At 57.6% G+C, this 17,697-nt stretch overlaps 2 protein-coding genes across 2 annotated transcripts in view; one reads left to right on the forward strand and one right to left on the reverse strand.

Moving 5' to 3' along the window:
- Positions 1–15,495, forward strand: part of SLC38A10 (solute carrier family 38 member 10) — a gene marked incomplete at its 5' end in the record, with an annotated part of 37,377 nt that extends 21,882 nt beyond the window's left edge. The window contains 6 exons of the mRNA XM_084273499.1: positions 2,503–2,656; positions 10,420–10,590; positions 10,903–11,382; positions 11,942–12,049; positions 13,452–13,631; positions 13,823–15,495. Coding sequence (XP_084129625.1) covers positions 2,503–2,656; positions 10,420–10,590; positions 10,903–11,382; positions 11,942–12,049; positions 13,452–13,631; positions 13,823–15,033 — 2,304 coding nt within the window. The 3' untranslated portion in view covers positions 15,034–15,495. The remainder of the gene's footprint in view (positions 1–2,502; positions 2,657–10,419; positions 10,591–10,902; positions 11,383–11,941; positions 12,050–13,451; positions 13,632–13,822) is intronic.
- Positions 15,496–16,988: 1,493 nt separating this feature from the next.
- Positions 16,989–17,676, reverse strand: NDUFAF8 (NADH:ubiquinone oxidoreductase complex assembly factor 8). Its single transcript, XM_084273500.1, has 3 exons — positions 17,545–17,676; positions 17,333–17,443; positions 16,989–17,255 (listed from the first exon to the last, which is right to left on the reverse strand). Exons 1-3 carry the CDS (start codon positions 17,623–17,625, stop codon positions 17,235–17,237), a joined length of 213 nt encoding a protein of 70 aa, XP_084129626.1. The 5' UTR covers positions 17,626–17,676; the 3' UTR covers positions 16,989–17,234.
- Positions 17,677–17,697: the final 21 nt, after the last annotated feature.

Raw genomic sequence — 17,697 nt, forward strand, 5'->3', positions numbered from 1 at the left:
ACTCCCACTGTTACTCCCAGGGGTTTGGGTCTGAGGCAGCTGGGTTTGCCATTCCCTGCTCAGATAAGCAACAAGAAGAATCCTCTTAAAACACATCACGTTTCCAGCTGTTCCCTACAGATCCCTTTGCTCCCACGTTGCTCCTGGTTCCTGTGGCACCAGAATAGATCCTCTCTGTGGAAATGCTCTTCCTCCCTCTCTGCTGTTGTTTCTGGAAGATGCCAGAACGGGCTTCCAGGCACAACGTGTGTTTCTGCCGGGACTGTTGGTTGTGTGAGGGGAGGAGGAAGCAGGGCAGCCGTGGCAGGGACCTGCTGACTCTGCTTTTGGCCCATGCAGGGTGGCAGGATATCTGCTCTTTGTGCATCCCCACAACAAGGCAGGGAGCAGGTTGCACTTCTGTTTCCTTTCTAACATCTCTAAGGTCTGGCCTCTGCTCCCTGGTCGTGCTGCTCATCCCTTGTCCAGCGCTGCCTCACGTCCTTCTGAAGTCAGTCTGTCTGTCTGCAGGGGTGTGCTGAGAATGGGGTCCTCTGGGATGGATGCTCTCACCACCCTGGCCCATGTTTCTGGGTGATCTCCCTTGAGGATAAGACAGCATCAGGCTCTCCCTACCCTGGAGCTGCCAACGTTTCAACATATCCTTTCAATTCCACTTCTCCCCTTTGATTTTTCAGCTTTCATCTCCCAGTTGTGTCACTGGTCCCTCAGAGCCATCCCTGGTTTTTCTCTCATTGAGCAGCATCCTTTCCTTGTGCTTTCTGTGACTTGGGATGTGTGTGCTGTGGGGTGAGGATTCCAGGGCGGAGGACCACGTCTTGCAGACAGGCAGCTCAGGTGCTTCCCTGGCAGCAAGATCACATGTCAAAGCAGCATTTTCCCTTTGCAGATCACAACTTCTTCCACAATTGCCTCATGAAGTGCACGTGGCTCATTAGGTGAGCAGGGGAAGGAGCTGTGTCCTTTCCCCAGCAGCCCCTGGCCACAGGGATGGGGATGGGAAGGGGTTAAAAACCAAGGAGAACCATGGATGGGGCTGCCCATCGTGCAGGTGGCCACAAGGCACAAAGAAAGATGCTGTTGGCAGAATCACCTTGGATCCTTTGTGGAGCTGCAGAAATGAGCTGGATCCTGGCATTTTGGGGAGCAGAATAAAAAGGTGGGGAGGGGGAACTGCTGCGTGGTAAAGTGATTTGCCATAAGCTTTCAGCTTGCCAGCGTTGCAGAGCCATTGTCTGCTTTGCATGGGATGGTCCCTGGTGCTTCCATGGTCTGTTGGGAGAAGGAGCTTGTGGGGAGACCCCTGTTTTTAGGAGAGGGGCCTCTGCTTTGCCTCCTGCATCTTTCAGCACAAGCTCTCATGGACTTTCATCCACCAGTGCTGTTGACGTGTGAGCTGAGGCTGTGTGAGAAGCCCTCACTGCAACGAGCACGATGATTAACTAGGTAAAAATAATCTATTAGGGTTTAATTAAACCTCAGCAGCCAGCCTTGGCCAGGGATCTGTCCACTCGGCTCTTTGAACTCGAGCATGGAGGAACCAGCCCCGACACCCAACGCAGCAGACATTCCCCTGCCGCTGCTGCTCATCGTCTCCCTTGTCCTTCTCCAGTTACCCTCTGAATTCCTGGGGTGCCCAGAGATTTTTCATCCTTTCCTTACGTCTCCTGTGACGTTTGGATCCTTTTAGGTCAGTTTATCCTTGGAAAAGAAGCCGTAGGGATCTTCCTGCTGGCCGTGACTTTGTGTGTGTTGGGTTTGTGACGCTCACAGAGTCCTTCCCTCCATGGGATCCAGATTCTCTCTTGCCATTCCCATTCTGTTTGGTCCCAGCCATCTGGAAACGTGTGAATTCCATCTTTCCAGCCTCAGGGAGTGCTGGCCACCAGGACTGGTGTGTGGGCATCGTGTTCTTGGTCTCAGAAATCAGAGTTTTTCAACAGCTCCCTAGAAACCTTGGGCAACCTTGTGTAGATCCAGGCTGGAGGTTGGTGCCCCTGCCTGTGGCAGGGGTGTTGGAGCTTTATAATACTTGGAGTCCCTTCCAACCCAGACCAGTCTATGATTCTATGATTCTAAACCTTCCTAGGCTGTAAGCAGGTTGGGCACCTCTGTTCTCAGCCAGAGCTGATTTCATGGTGTTCTCCTGCTGGAGCTGCTGGAAATACCTGGAATTGAGTCTTTGCACCTGGACTCTTGTTCACCACGTGTATTTTTCTGTCCTGTCCTCTTGCTGTGGAGCTTTCCTGACACAGGAGCTGCTGCTTCACCAGCTCCCAGCATCTGAGACTCTTTGTTGTCCCTACATCCCAATACAACCCTCAGCCTGGAGCTCCTGGGTTCCCTTTTCCTTCTTTCCACCTCTTGACTTTCCTCTCTCCTACTGATGGGTGAGGCTGCCCCGAGCTGTGACTGGTTTGGAGATGCTGTTTGTGTGCGGGGTGCTGTGCAGTGCACCCCTCTGTTTCCCTGTGCTAACTGAAACTCTGGCACCTTGTACAGATCATACTGTGGATTGGACTGGGAATACTGGTCATTAGCACATACACCACCTTGTCTGCAACAGAGGATGCCCCTGTGAAGCCAGAACCGATGGGATTGGAGCCCCTGGACAGAGAGGAGAACAGGATTGATCAGGATTCCATCAAACTCCCAGGTATGTATCCACTTGAGTTGTGTGTCTCAGCCCCAGCTCTTAAAGAAAGATTTTAGATCTATTTATGTGTAAGTGTGGTGGCAGCAGGGCCCTTTCCAAGCACCTTCACAGCATCCTGGGGACTCTTCCCACAAACCGCTGTGGTTTTACCTGCTGGAGAAGCCCCGTGTGAGCTCTGGTGGTACCTTGCAGGAGCCCTTCTTTTGGGAAGGGAAAGGTAGGGTGGCAGGGGCTTGGGTCCCCAGTAAGGTCAGAGCGTGGATCACCCATTCAGGGTAATAAATGCAGCTCTGTGAGCCTGGCTGAGCGCTGGCTCTGCGCTGGCCACCTGTACGAGGGGTGTGCGTGGCCAAAAACAGGGCTGCTTTCACCAGCTCTGCCAGCACATTGTCTGTGCTTCCAATAACAAGCCATTCATTGGGCTCAAAGGTATGTAAATTTATGGGTACTGACTTTTTTCTTCTTTTTTGGTCGGGAGGATACAAATTTGGATGGGTTTTTAGCTCCCACAGAGCCTGTGATTGTGCCTCAGCTTTTGTCTACCGGTTCACGTTATTTATTATTTGTTTACTGGGGCTGCTGATAGAATTACAGCAGCTCCCCCCATCCCTCCCTCTCTCCCTTCCCCAGCTGCAGGCTTGCCTTGCAAGGCCATCACTGGCAGGTGTCTCCTGCCCCTTCACTCTGCTCTGTGTCCTGTTGCTTTTATTTTATTTTTGGTCAGTTCTGCTCCTGCTTTGATATTTTTTTTTCCCCTTTAATTTTGTTGTTGTTCTTTGGGGGCCTTGAAATATCCTCCTGGAGATTGAGAAGGGAAGTGAGAAAGGGGTTTGTCTCTCCTGGAGATTATCCTCCCTCCTGGTTGTTGGCTCTGTTCCTACTCAGCAGCTCTGAGTGTCTCCAGACACCGGTGCTGCTGCTGATAACATTCACTCCTGGGGTTGCTCCGTCCCTGGCAGCGGTGGGGTTTTACACACTCATGGCTCACTTGAGGTGTGTGTGCCTTCCTGGGTGCTGGGATGCCATCCAGAGGGATCTTGACAGGCTGGAAAGGTAGGTGAACCTAATGAGGTTCCACACTGTGGAGTGTCAGGTGTTGCACTTGGGCTGGAGGAATCCCAGACGTAGATACAGCCTGGGAGAAGAGCTTCTGGAGAGTAGCCCTGCTGAGAAGGACCTGGGGGTTCTGGTGAATGAGAAACTTAACATGAGCCAGCAGTGGCTCTTGCAGCTGGGAAGGGCGATGGGATCCTGGGCTCCATCAGCAGAGGGGTGGCAGCAGGGACAGGGAGGGGATTGTCCCTCTCTGCTCTGCCCTCGTGAGGCCCCAGCTGGAGTCCTGTGTCCAGAGCTGGGGCCCTCAATACAAGAAAGATGGGGAACTGTTGGAGAGGGGTCAGGGGAGCCATAGAGATGCTCAGAGGGCTGGAGCAGCTCCCCTACAGAGAGAGGCTGAGGGAGCTGGGCTGGTTCAGCCTGGAGAAGAGAAGGCTGTGGGGGGACCTCATTGCAGCCTTCCAGTCCCTGAAGGGAGCAGAGAAACAGGAGGGGAATCGGCTTTTAAAAAGGGCAGATAATGGCAGGACAAGGGGGATAGAGTGAAGCTGAAGGAGGGAAGGGTTAGATGAGATATTAGGGGGAAGTTTTTTACAGAGAGAGTGGTGAGGGGCTGGAACAGGCTGCCCAGAGAGGGGGTGGGTGCCCCATCCCTGGGGGTGTTCAAGGCCAGGTTGGATGGGGCCCTGGACAACCTTGTGTAGCTCCAGGCCTGGAGGTTGGTGTCCCTGCCTGTGGCAGGGGGGTTGGAACTCTGTGATCCTTGGGATCCCTTCCAACCCAGACTGTGATTCTCCATGAACTCGGAGCAGAAGCTGCTCTCAGTCCCTCCATCGTGCGCGCTCAGCAGGGCTGGGAAGGGGGGGGATGCGATTGAATTCTTCCGCCTGGGTTAATTTGGGAGCAGTAATGGCCAGAGAACAGCTGCGCCGCTCGGGAGGAGCCGCTCACGACACGTGTTCTTGTGCCTGGGAAAATAAAACAAGTCCCAGAGAAGATGGTGTCTGCTGGGGTTTGCTGAATCTCTTCTCTGCTGCTTCTCTGCGTGAACCAGGGCGGCGGAGCAGGATGCCGGCGGGTAATCCCTGCGGAGCTCAGTGGCTCGTCGGTCACCCCGCTGTACCCACCACATGAGCCTGGAGCTCGGCAGCATCAGCTCTTATTGCACTGGATTAAATGATCCTACCTGGGAGGAAGGCGGTTTTAGTGCTCTTGGATTGTAAACCTCCCTGGGAAGGAGCTGTGCAGCTCCCAAACTTCAGAGAATCCCAGACTGGTCTGGGTTGGAAGGGACCCCAAGGATCAGAGAGCTCCAACCCCCCTGCCACAGGCAGGACCACTGGCAAACATCCCTGGGAAGGAGCTGTGCAGCTCCCAAACATTCCTGGGAAGGAGCTGTGCAGCTCCCAAACATTCCTGGGAAGGAGCTGTGCAGCTCCCAAACATTCCTGGGAAGGAGCTGTGCAGCTCCCAAACATTCCTGGGAAGGAGCTGTGCAGCTCCCAAACATTCCTGGGAAGGAGCTGTGCAGCTCCCAAACATTCCTGGGAAGGAGCTGTGCAGCTCCCAAACTTGCTTGGGAAGGAGCTGTGCAGCTCCCAAACTTGCTTGGGAAGGAGCCATGCAGCTCCCAGACTTCCCTGGGAAGGAGCTGTGCAGCTCCTAACGCACCGACCAGGGAAAGCTCAGCAGCCCTCCAGGTCCAGCGTGGTCCCTTTCATACCAGGGGTGCTGCTGGCTGTGCCCTGGGGAGCTGAGCCTGGCCTGGGTGCTCCATCCCCTGGGAATGGGGCAGTGGGACAGGGCTGGGCAGGGGAAAGAGGACGAGGACCTTGCGGGGTGGCTAGACACGGAGCTGCCGCAGTCCCTCTCCGTGTGCCTTGGATCCCTGCCTCCCTGTGCTTCTGCAGGATGTCGGCTTGACTAGCAATGAGAGGCGTTAAATGGTGCCCTTCTTCCCCCCCTGCACAGCTCCCCCCCTCGTCCTCACCCGGCTTGTTTTGCAGAGCAGTGGGAACAGCCTGGAAGCCACCGCAGCAGCTGCATCCTGTCATTCAGGAGGCGCGCAGGATGCGGGATGCCCCACGTCACCTGGGTGCCCTCGCCCCTGGGTCGTGTTCCTCGTGCTGGGCTTTAGCTGAAACACACAGAGCTTCTCCCTGAGCCCCAACGGTGGGTGCTCAGCCCCTTCCCCAGGCACAGGGTGCCTCCACACCCCCCTCCCCATGTGTGTGTGTGTGTGTGTGTTTGTGTGTGTATCCCCCGCCTTCAGCAGACCCAGGGGCTGCGCGGGGGCCTTTTCCCAGCCCTCCTTCCCCATCTGACTTTGGCCTGTCAGCATGTGAGAGGAGTTTTATTGGCCTCTTTGATGTTGCAGAGCCCAGAACTGTACAGACTTTCATTAAACCCCTGCCCTGTGGGCCCTGGGATTATGAATATTAGAACATTGCCCTTTTATGTGAGCACATATTGACCGGCGAACTCTGAATAGTGTTTTTACTAACGACACCCAAGTGCCCATTACAGCCCCTGCCTGTATTGCTTGAGGTTTACTGTCAGCAGCTCTTCGGGAAAGGTATAAAACCCCTTTCAGAACCCTTGTGCCGCTCGGTGCGGCGTGTGCGCCTGTGTTAAAAGGTTGCTAAGCTGCCTGTGAAAGCTCATGAAGGCAATTATCCATTTAAAATAAAAAAAAAAAAAAAAAGGAAAAAGAAAAAGCTAATTAGGCAATTTCTCTCTGTATTTGAAAGCACCCTCCAGGGTCTCATGGGGCGGATTAAGATTTTGTAATATTTTTCAGCTCCTTACTTGATCGCTGCTGCTGCTGCTGCTGCTTCGTTTTGCTTTCGCTGCCGTTGTGTAATATTGGGTAACAAAGACCCGATTCACACTCCTTGTGCAAGAGCGCCCTTTCCCCGGCGTGCTGGGGCCCCCTTCATCCATCCATCCATCCATCCATCCATCCATCTGTCCATCCATCCCTTCCCTCCATCCCATTCATCCTCCTGGACGTGGCATTATACAGACTCAGGTGGAATTCAGATCCGCTCTTGTCTTCGCCGCCGGTGCGTGCGGCACACCGAGGGCTCCCTGCGCCGTGGCTCTGTGTGTGTGTGTGTGTGTGTGGTGTGTGTGTGTGTGTGTGTGTGTGTGTCTGCCCCCCCCCCCCCCCCCAAAAAAAAAAAGCCCTGCCTGGCCTCAGGCTGCGTCCCTGCCGGCGTTATGAGCCGGGGCGGCCCCAAACATGTGTGAAACGTGGATTATGCTCCACTCCTAATAGCTGCGGGAACAGCTTGGCGCTGCGGCGGCTCTCCCTGGTGCTTTGTGCGAGCGAGCTTTTAATAGTGCCTGTGACACAGAAAAAGAACCATCAGCCTCTTGTAATTTGGGGTTGTTTTTACTGCTGCTGCGTCGGGAGACAACTGTGAACTAATTTCAGGGATGCCATTCGATAACCTTGTGAAATCTGTAACCGTTGCGGGGAGGGGGATGCTCCTGGAGGTGCCGCTGGGGCTGCGTAGGGATCCCTGGGGAGGGTTTGTCCCTGCTCTGCTTGGGGGTGTGGGGCTGCTCAGTATGTTTGGGAGCAGTGGGTTGGCCCCTGCTTGTTCTTCCCTCTCCTTAAGCCTGGGCTTGTGGATCTCATTCCATTCCGCTGTGCTGAAGCTGGTTAAGCACGTCTGGAGCTGCGCCGGCACGAGCGGGTCCTGAACCCCACGTCCCTCAGCTGGGGTGGCGTGGGGAGAGTGATGTGTCCCTGAGCTCCCTGGGGCTCCCTTGGGGAGGGTGATGTGTCCCCGAGCTCCCTGGGGCTCCCTTGGCTGTGGGGTGGGGTGGGGAGGGCGCAGCATGTCCCACCTCACCACCTCCTCCGAAAGCCGGGCGTGCGGACGCAGGGTCGTTGCCGCAGTGGCCGAAAGCGAATAGGCAAACCATGTGAGGAGGGATTTAATGCCTTCCTGGGACCATTGCTACTATCCGAACAGGGAGTGTGGGGAGGGAAGGGAAGCTTTTAGAGTTGCTAATCATGAAATTTTATTGCAGCCTAGAGAGGCTGTTGGCAAACCACAGCGCGGACGCGTGCGCACGCACACGCACGCAAATGGGTTACAGAAAACCCCGGCTTCCCTTCACCGCCCCAGGAAGCGAGGAGCTGCCGAAGAGCATCCCGAGCTGCACCCCTCCGAGGCACAAACAAACCCTCCTGGTGCTGCTGGACACCCAGGTCCTGTTGTTGGAAGCCAAAAAGCTTTTACAACCTCTCAGCCTTTGCCTGTAAAGTCCCAAACGCCGCTCGTAAAACATTCCGCGGCGCAGCGTTCCTGGAACGCTCTCCGAAGGGAGCGGGAGGGTGACCAGACAGTCAGAGCGATTGTTACACAGCCTGAGCAGAGATTGTTCTCTGTGAAACCACACACAACCCCTTCTAGATTTCCATGCGGCGCGAGAGGTCGTTAATTCACGCCCTGATGATGAACTTAATTTCGTTTCCTGCTGAGCAAATGACGGCTCAGAGGAGACTTTGTCTTTACTACCGTGGGGAGGCTGCTCTTGTTTGGGTTTTGATTGGGGTTTGGGGTCTTTTCTTGCTTTGTTTTGCAGAGTGTGGAACGTGTGGCCACCTCTTGATTTATGACCAATGATGGTGTGGCCTCCCCCAGCCCCCCCCCTGTCCTGTCCAGGGACCCCCAGTGTGGGGGTTTCACCTGCCACAGGGTCCTCTGGCCAAACTGCCCATGTGTGTAGGGGCAATTCTGGCTTTAACTCCTCCATTTCCCACTTTCCCCCCTCCAATTTTTATTGTAATCCCTCTTGAGTATCATCTTGCCACCTTGGGTCGTCGTTCCCATTGGCTGTGGGAATGTCTGGACCCTCCACTTTTGGATGTGTCGCCGTCTCCTCCCAGCACAGCCATCTCCTCCCAGTATAGCCATCTCCTCCCAGCACAGCCATCTCCTCCCAGCATAGCCATCTCCTCCCAGTATAGCCATCTCCTCCCAGTATAGCCATCTCCTCCCAGTATAGCCATCTCCTCCCAGCACAGCCATCTCCTCCCAGCATAGCCATCTCCTCCCAGCACAGCCATCTCCTCCCAGTATAGCCATCTCCTCCCATCATCTCCTGATGGCTTCATGAACCAATTAATGAAAAACTTTCCTCCAACAGAGTAAATAACGTTTTGCTGTGAGGCCAGAACTGAGCTGGGAACATCCACAGCCGTGCCGAGCGTTCCCCTCCCCGGCCTCAGCCTCCTGCTTCCCAGGGCCCCCATCCAGCCTGGGCACCGGTTCCTGCGCTGCGCTCCCTTTTTTTCCTGCAAGGAGGAGCAGCCTGCCCTGACTTACTGAACCCTGGGAAGTCCCTCTATGGAGAGAGAGGACCCTTGGGTACCACGCTCTGATTTCTCAGAAAATCTAAGTCGTCTTGGGTTTTTCTTTCCCCCCTCCCAGCCCCTCCCACCATCATTCCCAACCCGGCCACGTTCAACGGGGTGCGGAGCTCTGGGACGGAGAATCCAAGTTCCTGGACTAGTGCTGGGTCCTTCTGGCACAGCTCCCTCTGGGCCAGGGATTTGTACTAGATTTGTAGGGGTTTTTTTTTGCTCTCCCCACCTCCCTTCCTTTCCTCCCCCCCTTCCCCTGGCTTGGGTAAGGCCCACGCAGCTGAAGTTGTGGCAATCTCTTCTTTCCCATGAGTTCATCTTGTAATAAATCGCACCAGCCCTGCGGAGGGGGAGGAGAAAATTGAAAGATGTTTATAGAATTAATTCCCCAAAGGAAATGGTGTGGGGGGAGGGCAAACGGGGAGGGGGGGGGGGGGGGGATGGGGGTGGGTTTGGAGGGGGAGCGGGAAGAGTTTGGGATATTTTTTCTGTTACAGAAGATGTTGGGATTTGGGATTTGGGATTTGGGATTTGGGTGGGTTTTTCGCTTCAGAGTTTTAGTGGATGGAAAAAAAAAATCTGCAGAACAACTTCAGTGCTGGGAAACAATTAGATCTCCTCCTCTTCTGAGGAAGAGTTTGCTCCCTGTTTGTGCTGTCTGGGTTGTTTCTTACCACCCTGGGGTTGGTAGGGACTGTTCTCATCCCGTGGGATGCCCCATGGATTCCATGTGGCTACTCCAGGGCTGAGCCCGGTAACTGGTTTGACTGGGATGTGTCTCTGAGGGAGAGGTGGGGAGGGTCTCCCATCTCCCTCAGGAGTTTCCCCAGTGCCTGTTTAATGGAGCTCCTCAAACCTTTGTGCTTTCTGGGGAAGGAGTCACGCAGCTCTCCTTCCTCCCCCCCTCTTTCCCCCAATCTGTGCAGCATTTGAAGAGCCAGGGAAACACTTGGGTGCAAAAAAGAGGGGAAAAACCCCAAAACAAAGAGGTTTTGAGCTGTTCTAGAGTGTGCAGCCAGTGCAGGTGGGCGATGGGGGGCTGTGGCCGGACCCCACCTCGGTTCTTCCCAGTGCTCGGGGGTCCGGAGCGGGGGAGCCGGGAGGATGCTACCATCTGGCGGCACGGGCTCGCAGCGGCAGCCGGCTCCTTCCCGCTCCTGCCTGGCTTGGCCTTCCGTTCCAGCGGCTCCAGAGAAACCTCCCGTAGGGAAAACGAACAGGCGAGCCCAGAACAAAAGCCCGGAGCCCCCCGTCCTGAGGCTGGGGGTGGGGAAAGAGCTGCTGGATTGCTTTGATCCTGGGATTAACCGTCCTGCCTTCGCAGACCAGGACCCGGCGGTGGAGGAGGCGGAGGATGAGCGGGATAAACCCAAGCTCATGGATGAGAAGGAGGAGATGGAGCAGCCACAAATCAAGGTGCCCATGGAGGTACCCAAGAGAGATGAGGAGAGGGAAAAGCCGGAGGAGAAAGTGCAGCTTGACCGTCCCGATCAAGGTAACGAGGACCCTGGGGACAGGGTGCTGCTTGGGGGCTGGGGGGGGGGTGTACAGCACAGGACTAGCTTGGGTCAAAATCCTGATCTCTGCTTGTTACCTCACAGAATGAAGGTGATTAAGTGTTTGATGCTCTTGAGGCTCGTTAGAATCATTCAGATTGGAAAAGACCCTTAAGGTCGTTGAGCCCAGCCTTGTGCCGAGGAAGGAAAGGCAGGGCTGGGGATGGGCAGCAGGTTGTGCAGTGAACCCACTGCCTGTTGCTCTTTGCCATCAGCTTTGAGCCCCCTGACCCTGCTTCTCTCCTCCCTAGGCATCGCCCTGCCCGTGGGGGAAGCGCATCGCCACGAGCCGCCCGTCCCGCACGACGAAGTGGTGGTGGACATGGGGCGGGAGCGGGAGGAATCGGATGAGAAGAAGCCTGAACCCGGAGGAGCCGAGGATCGGCTGCTCAAGCCAGAGCTGGAGGAACCAGCCGTGCCCAACCCCCAAAAAGAGGAGCTTGGCCAAAAACAAGGGAAGGAAGAGATGGCTGAGAACCGGCTGCGGGGAGGGACTGACAAACCCCTTAAGAATCCCAAGAACGTCCCGGAGGGGATGGCGCAGCAGGGTGGCAGGGCGCCATACAAAGAGCTGGAGCCAGACAAACCAGAGCTGGAAGCCAAGGCACAAGCTGCTGCCCTGGACAGCGAGAAGAAAGCTGATGCTGCAGGTGACAGGGAGAAATCAAAGCTTCAGCTGCCCAGGAAAGTGGAGGAGGCTGTGAAATCTGTGGAGAAGGAAGGCGACCCTGGTAAGCTCCCTCCGCGGCGGTTTGTCTGAGCAACCTCTCCTCCGGGTCCGTAACCTGCCCTAGCGACGAGGCGATGGGGTTATTCCTCCCTCCATCCCAGCATCTCCTTCTAACTCAGGAGATTAGCACACGAGCTTGCCCAGCCCCTTCAGCAGCTGCTGGGGAAAAGGCCGAATCTGGTGGCTCTGACAGCTCCTAGAATATCTGTCAAACAGTTGTTTGCTACCCTGCTAAATGTCAGGTGCCACGCTGTTCCTGCGCGTCTCCGAACTCACCGGGGACACGGAGCTGGGAGATCTTGACAGGTAACACATTGCTAAGTGCCCGTCTAAAAGCTAGTTAGAACCCTCCTTGCATTTTAATTGGTGGAGGTAGTTAGCTCTGGCTCGCTGCCACCAGCCTATAAGATTGTTAAATATCTTGCTTTTTATTGCTTCCCTTGCAGCCATCGTGGTGAAGATAAACTCCGCCGGCGCGATGCGGCGGCGTGGCAGAGAACATCTGCTGCAGGAGAATCCTCACTGACTGCAAAGGTCTCTCTCCATCTCTTGGTCTGTAGGTGAAAAGAAGGAGCTGCCCCTCCTGGATAAAGCTGATCAGCCAGAGCTGAAAGAGACCCGAAACACTGAGGAGAAGCATCAGGAGAATGCGGAGAGCAAGCTGGAGGGTGAGTGTGTGTGTCCCCCCCAGGGTGTGTGGGGAGGGGGTGGCGTTGGGTCCCTGTGGGGTTTCTCTCAGCAGGAGGATGGTGCCAGCCAGCGCTGGGCTGGGCTCTCACCAGCACATAGCTCCAGGCTGCCGTCATGGCAGCAGTTGGTGCCTGTCTCCCCGCAGGCTCATGGCGCAGGCTGACTGTTCCACAGCGCAGCCCCAGGCAGGGGCCGCTCCAGGACGTGAGTCACGCTGCCACCCGGGTCCTGCTGCTCCCTGGCTTGAACCAGAGTGAAGCTGTGTGGCTGGTGCTGTGCAGGGAGCCCTTCCACAGCCCAGCTCTGTGCCACCCACCTCTGCCTTGCTGGAGGGGCTGGAGCTCGGACTCACAGCCCACTGGAACAGCCGGCAGCTGTTCGCCTTCAGGCTGCCTCTTGCTGCTCGGGTCTGAGGTGATGGGTGTTCGGTCTGATGAGTGATGGTGACAGGCAGACTCTGTGTATCACCCTCCTTTCCATTCCGTGGTTATCCCTTGGGTTTTTAGTTCATTTCTTTCCGTTCTGGATTGCAAAAGGGGCTTTGAAAACGGAGCACAAAACGCCAGGTGTGGGTGAGGGCAATGAGCACCCTTTGTGTTCCAAGGAGGGTGAATGGCCATGGGTTTCTAGGGGGGGTTTCCCCCTCTGGGACTCACTGAGGGGGATGTGTCTGCTCCTCATACATTGGGTCCACGTTTCCATGTGGGTTTATCCCACCATGTGGGTGGTTTCCCTCTGAGAGCAGCCCCTTAGCTGACTTCTCCCAGTTCCTCCTGAGATCCCACCTTCGCTCTCCGTGGCCTTTCCAGGTTTGGTTCAGCTGGGCTGGGGGCTCTGTAGTGTGTTCAAAGAGAAGATCCATGTTTGAGAAGCCTGGCTGACCTGGAGAGACGAGCAGCAGCACTGTGGGGGCTTCCCTGGCAGCTCTAAACACAGCTCAGCTCAGGCAGCCAAGCCCCTCACTCTTCACCAACTTCTGCCAGTCCCGTCCTCTTCCTGAGCAGCCTCCTCGTCCTTCCCTGGGGCGGGACCCCAGCCGACCTGCTCCCCCATCCCCCTGTGCCCCACTTCTCCCTGTACAAGCTCCCAGAGCTTGGCTTTGATCCCTCCACCCAGATCTTCTCAGGAGGGCAGGGTCCTGTCTTAGCACATGTCCAGGCTTCTGGCTGCCGTCCCCGGTACACCAGAGTGGTGGCACCAGGATCACTGCCAGTGCCAGCAGCAGAGCTGTGCTGTGTCCTTCTCTCCATCCCTCCTGGCGTTTGCAGAGCTGGATCTTCCTGCTGGGGAGAGCCCCTGCAGCCCCAAGGGATGGTTAGTGAGGGGGTTGGATCCTGGCATTTCCTTTTTATTTCCCTTTCTTCTCTTTCCCTTTCCTAGAAGCAGGGCAGGGGAAACTCCTGGATCACGCTGTGCTGCTGCAGGTGATCAAGGAACAGCAGGTACAGCAAAAGCAGCTCCTGGACCAGCAGGCCAAGCTGCTGGCTGTCATTGAGGAGCAGCACAAGGAGATCCACCAGCAGAGGCAGGATGAGGGAGGAGAGGAGAAGCCAAAGCAAGGTAAGGACATCCCCAAAGAGCATCACACCCTCCACGGGCTGCTCCCTGCTCCAGGCTGCGAGAGGGACCCCAGTCCCTTCGCCACGTGGCAGGCTCCACTCTGCAAGAGCCATTCCCATGTCCAGCCTTGACCTTGGGGAGGTGGGAACATCCCCATGCACAGTTTTTACCTGTGGGTTTTTGTTCCGCAGCGGAAGCGCAGCCCGAGCCCGCCGTGCCTCTCCCCAGGAGCAAGGAGGACGAGGGCCTCGGCGCTAGGAAAGAACCTTCTGGAAAGGTGCTCAGCAAAGAGCTGCTGGAGCAGCCAGCGCAGGGCCCGGGCGGGCAGCCTGCTGACCCTGCAGAGCAGCACGGGGAGGCTGTGGGAAATCTAGAAGAGGCTGGGCACGGGCAGGAGGTTCCTGGGGTTCCTTCCAAGGAGCAGCGGAAGGTGCTGCCTCCGGAGAATGACAGAGGTGTTAAAAATCCCGTGGAGAACCAGGATCCACTTCATGGGGATGCCCAACGCGTTCCTGTGGCCAGAAACCACCCAGAAAAGAAACCCTTGGCGGAGGATTTAGGAGGAGATCGTGAAGCCAGAGCTGGAAGAGACGTCCACGAGCAGAAGAATTCCCTGAAAGCCGTGGAAGTAGCTACAGCTCCCATCCAAAGAGAACAGCCGGGGGCTGCCAAAGTTCAGGGAGTAGCAGGAAAGAGTCTGGAAAGAGACTCAGGAGTAGACCTTAAAGCCAAAGCGCTGAGTCAGGTGGAGCCCAAAGACCTGGCAGCTGTGGACTCTTCCAGCAAAAGGAGCGTGGCAGAGAGCGAGCAGCACCTACGGGAGCGGCAGAGAGGTGCAGGTACCGAGGGGGCTGAGGGTGCTGCCAGGCGAGGGTCACCAAGGGACCTGGCTGGCAGAGGGGAGGTGAAGGAAGAAGCTCCTCGGGAGAGCGTGCTGGATGGGGCGCAGGATCGGCAGGGAGCTCCCCACAGCAGGCAGAGGCCGGGGGATGGAGGAGTCCTGAAGGATGCTGAGAAGAAACCAGGCCTTAAGGATGCTGAGAAGAAACCAGGCCTTGAGAACCCTCCTGCCCGAAAGCCTGAGAAAGGAGCAGCCCAGGGGGACCAGAAGCTGGACCACGATGTCAAACCAAACCGGGACCTGAAACTGCAGGCGGACCTGGACCTCCGCCGGAGGAGACGGGACCTGCTGCCTCCCGAGGAGGAGGAGGAGGAGGAGGAGGAAGAAGCTGCCCAGGGGGGGGAGGGGGTCTTCATCGGCCTGAACCCCCTTCCAGATGTGAAAGTGAACGACCTCCGGAGCGCTCTGGAGACGCGACTGAACCACGTTGCGGAGGGGGCTCAGCAGGTGGTCCACAGCCGGCAGATCAAGCAGATGACGCAGGCGGATGGGAGCGTGTGAGCGGGGTGGTCGTGCTCGGTGGGTGGCTGCGGGTGTTGGCCACAGGCACGAGGCTGAGGAGCTCCCTGGGGAAGGTTCAAGTTGAACCAGCTGGGTTTTTGGCCGCCCTTGCTCAGGCAGGGGTCGTTCTCAGCCAGCAGCACTTTGCTGGACGCTGTGCTCGGATCCACGGAGTCTCCTCAGACCTGTGAGCACCATCCAGGGAACTGTGGGGCTTCTCCTTGTCCCTGCCATGGTCACACCTCCCCCCTGCCTGCAGGTGGCTGAGGAGATGGCAACCGTGAAAGCAAAGCTCTGGCTGGCCTCTGGCTTTCAGGGGTTGCCATGTTCCTTGGTTCCCCATCGGTCCAGCTCTCCAGGACCATTTTAAACATCTCATTCAGATCGAATTGCCTTCTCCATCCGGCTCTCACCTCCCCTGTGGGCACCGAGGCGGTGATCTGCCTGGCTCCCCTGCCTGCTTTGGAAAAGCTTCCCTGGCACCTGCCCTGTTTTCCCTCACCCTGGGCTGTGCCAAGCTGCAGGGCAGCAGTCTGGGAGGAGGGGAACCGGGGACCAGCGTCTCAGGGAATTATTCCAGAGGAGCATGGAGTGGAGGACCAGCTCAGCCAGTCTCTTCAGTGTTCCTCTGGAATGGGAGCCGTTAGTCTCGCTCGTTTAGTTGTGGTTTAGAACTTAGTGTAGTAGAAACGCTGCCTTAAACGGGCACAACTGCTGCCGTTGTGCTGCCTCTTCTCCCAGGGATTTCACCGGCCACACACTAGCAATAAGACGGCGCTTTGCTCTCGCCGCCGCCCTCCCCGGATGCTCGGCTCTCCTCCGTGCTTTCCAGCTTGACTCCCATCCAAAGTGCATTACAACGCTCAGCTCGGGGACTTCAGGCTGTTCCCCGCCCCCTCTCCCGCCCCCAGCTGGATTTTTCGGCAAGAGGGAACAAAAGACTGCGGCTTAAAAGGGCAGCCTCGGGGGCTTGGCTCGGGCATACCTACCTCTTCTCTCTGTGACTCGGTGGAGTGGTTTTGTGCGTCCTTCCCAGCTCCCCCCCTCCCCCTCCCTCCACGCTGTGTTTTACATCAGTGGATGTCAGTATTCCACCCCTGGAAACGTGTTTTATGAGTGAGGAAGGGAAGAGCTGCTGTGAGAGCCCTGGTTCAGCTCAGGCTCCCAGACAGTGATTCATCCCTTTGTTGTTTTGTTTGTTTGTTTTTGGGGTTTTACATCCTGACTCGAATGTAAGAGATCAAATCCCAAAGCCCAAAGCTCTCCCCAGAACGGCTCAAAGTTCCTGGCCTGGAGCCTCCAGACCTCATCACTGTGGTGGTTTTTATATCCCTATCTCACAGTGTCTTTGGTAAAAGCAGCCTCAGCGAGTTTTTGTGTCTGATGGGACCTCGTTAAGAGGCAGGGACAGGTCGTTACCGGACACGTGGGGCTGTCACTCTGGTCACTCGAGGCTGCTCCCTGCCTGGGACGTGTCCCTGCTGCTCCAAGGACGTCGTCTTCATCTGACACAGAGCTGTGGGCTCGGGTGAGCTTCTTCAGGAGGACCACCCGTGCTCCCCCCGGGACCGGCACGGCCTTAACCCTCAGGACTCCCCCACGGTCCAAGTGAGCTTCTCCATCCCGCTGTCTTAAAGCACAAACAACGCGGGGCCGGGAGCCCCGGAGCCGCTCCGCATCCATCCCGCACACACATCCCGCCGGGGCAGGGGCTGGCCCTGCCCCCTCCAGCCTGCCAGGGGCTGGGCGAGGGCAGATCTCAGCCCTGGGGCGGGGGAGGGGGGGGTCAGACCTGCCCCTTCTTGCTGCCGCTGAGCTGTTTGTGTGCGCCAAGGACCAAAGACGCTCTGGCTGCGGCCCCAAGTGGGTTCATCACCCGCTCGTCCCGGGCTGAGCGGGAGCAGCGCCCGGGGCAGGGCTGAGCTCATCAATAAACCAGCTGGAGCATCCGCACCTCGACTCGAGGGGGTTTATTATGATTATTACTTAAATTAGATGCGAACACCGGAGCTGGGGGAGCCCCGCCCGGTGCAGGGGATTCCGTCCTTCCCTTGGGATCCGCTGTCCCGGCTTCGGGGCGGGGTGGGGGGCGGGGGGGAGGAGCGGGGCGATGCTGCCCCTTCCCCCGCCCGCCCCGCCGAGGGAGCTGCTGCTGGGGCCGCCCCGAACCCCGTTGGTTCCGGTTCTCCGAGCCCCGCCGGTCACTTGGGCGCCGCTTTGGCCTGCGAAGAGCCGCGGGTCGGGTCAGGCCAGGCCGAGCCGGGGACCCCCGGAGCCGCCTCCCTTCCCCGGCCCGTACCGCCCGGGCGAAGCAGTCCTGCAGCGCCCGGAACTCCTCCAGACACGCGTCCCGCCGCAGCTCCGCCGTCCCGCCCGCCGCCGCCGCCACGCACCGGCCGTAGGCAGCCGCCTGCGGGAGGGAGGGAAGCGGGAGCCGGGTGCCGGGCTCATCCCCCCCACCCCCTCCCCGCTCCCCCCGCCCCGCCCCGCTGCCGCCCGCGGCCGCCCCACCTGCTCCCCGCAGCCCGCCAGCAGCGCGGGGAAGCGCCGCAGCCGCGCCCGCGCCCGCAGCCACACGCCCCGACCCGACATCGCTGCTGCCGCCGCCGCCGCCGCCTCCTTCTCCTCACGGCCTGGGCGCCGCCATAGTGGGTTAACCGCGAT

This window comes from Gallinula chloropus (assembly GCF_964237585.1).
Source record: "Gallinula chloropus genome assembly, chromosome: 20".
NCBI classification, from domain to species: domain Eukaryota; kingdom Metazoa; phylum Chordata; class Aves; order Gruiformes; family Rallidae; genus Gallinula; species Gallinula chloropus.

Bases quoted from the DNA above. Each gene is read 5' to 3' on its own strand.
- NDUFAF8 (XM_084273500.1), bottom strand. From the start codon at position 17,625: ATGTCGGGTCGGGGCGTGTGGCTGCGGGCGCGGGCGCGGCTGCGGCGC. The intron at 17,444-17,544 runs GTGGGGCGGCCG...TCCCTCCCGCAG, and splicing joins TGGCGGGCTGCGGGGAGCAG to GCGGCTGCCTACGGCCGGTG. The intron at 17,256-17,332 runs GTACGGGCCGGG...GGCTCTTCGCAG, and splicing joins AGGACTGCTTCGCCCGGGCG to GCCAAAGCGGCGCCCAAGTG.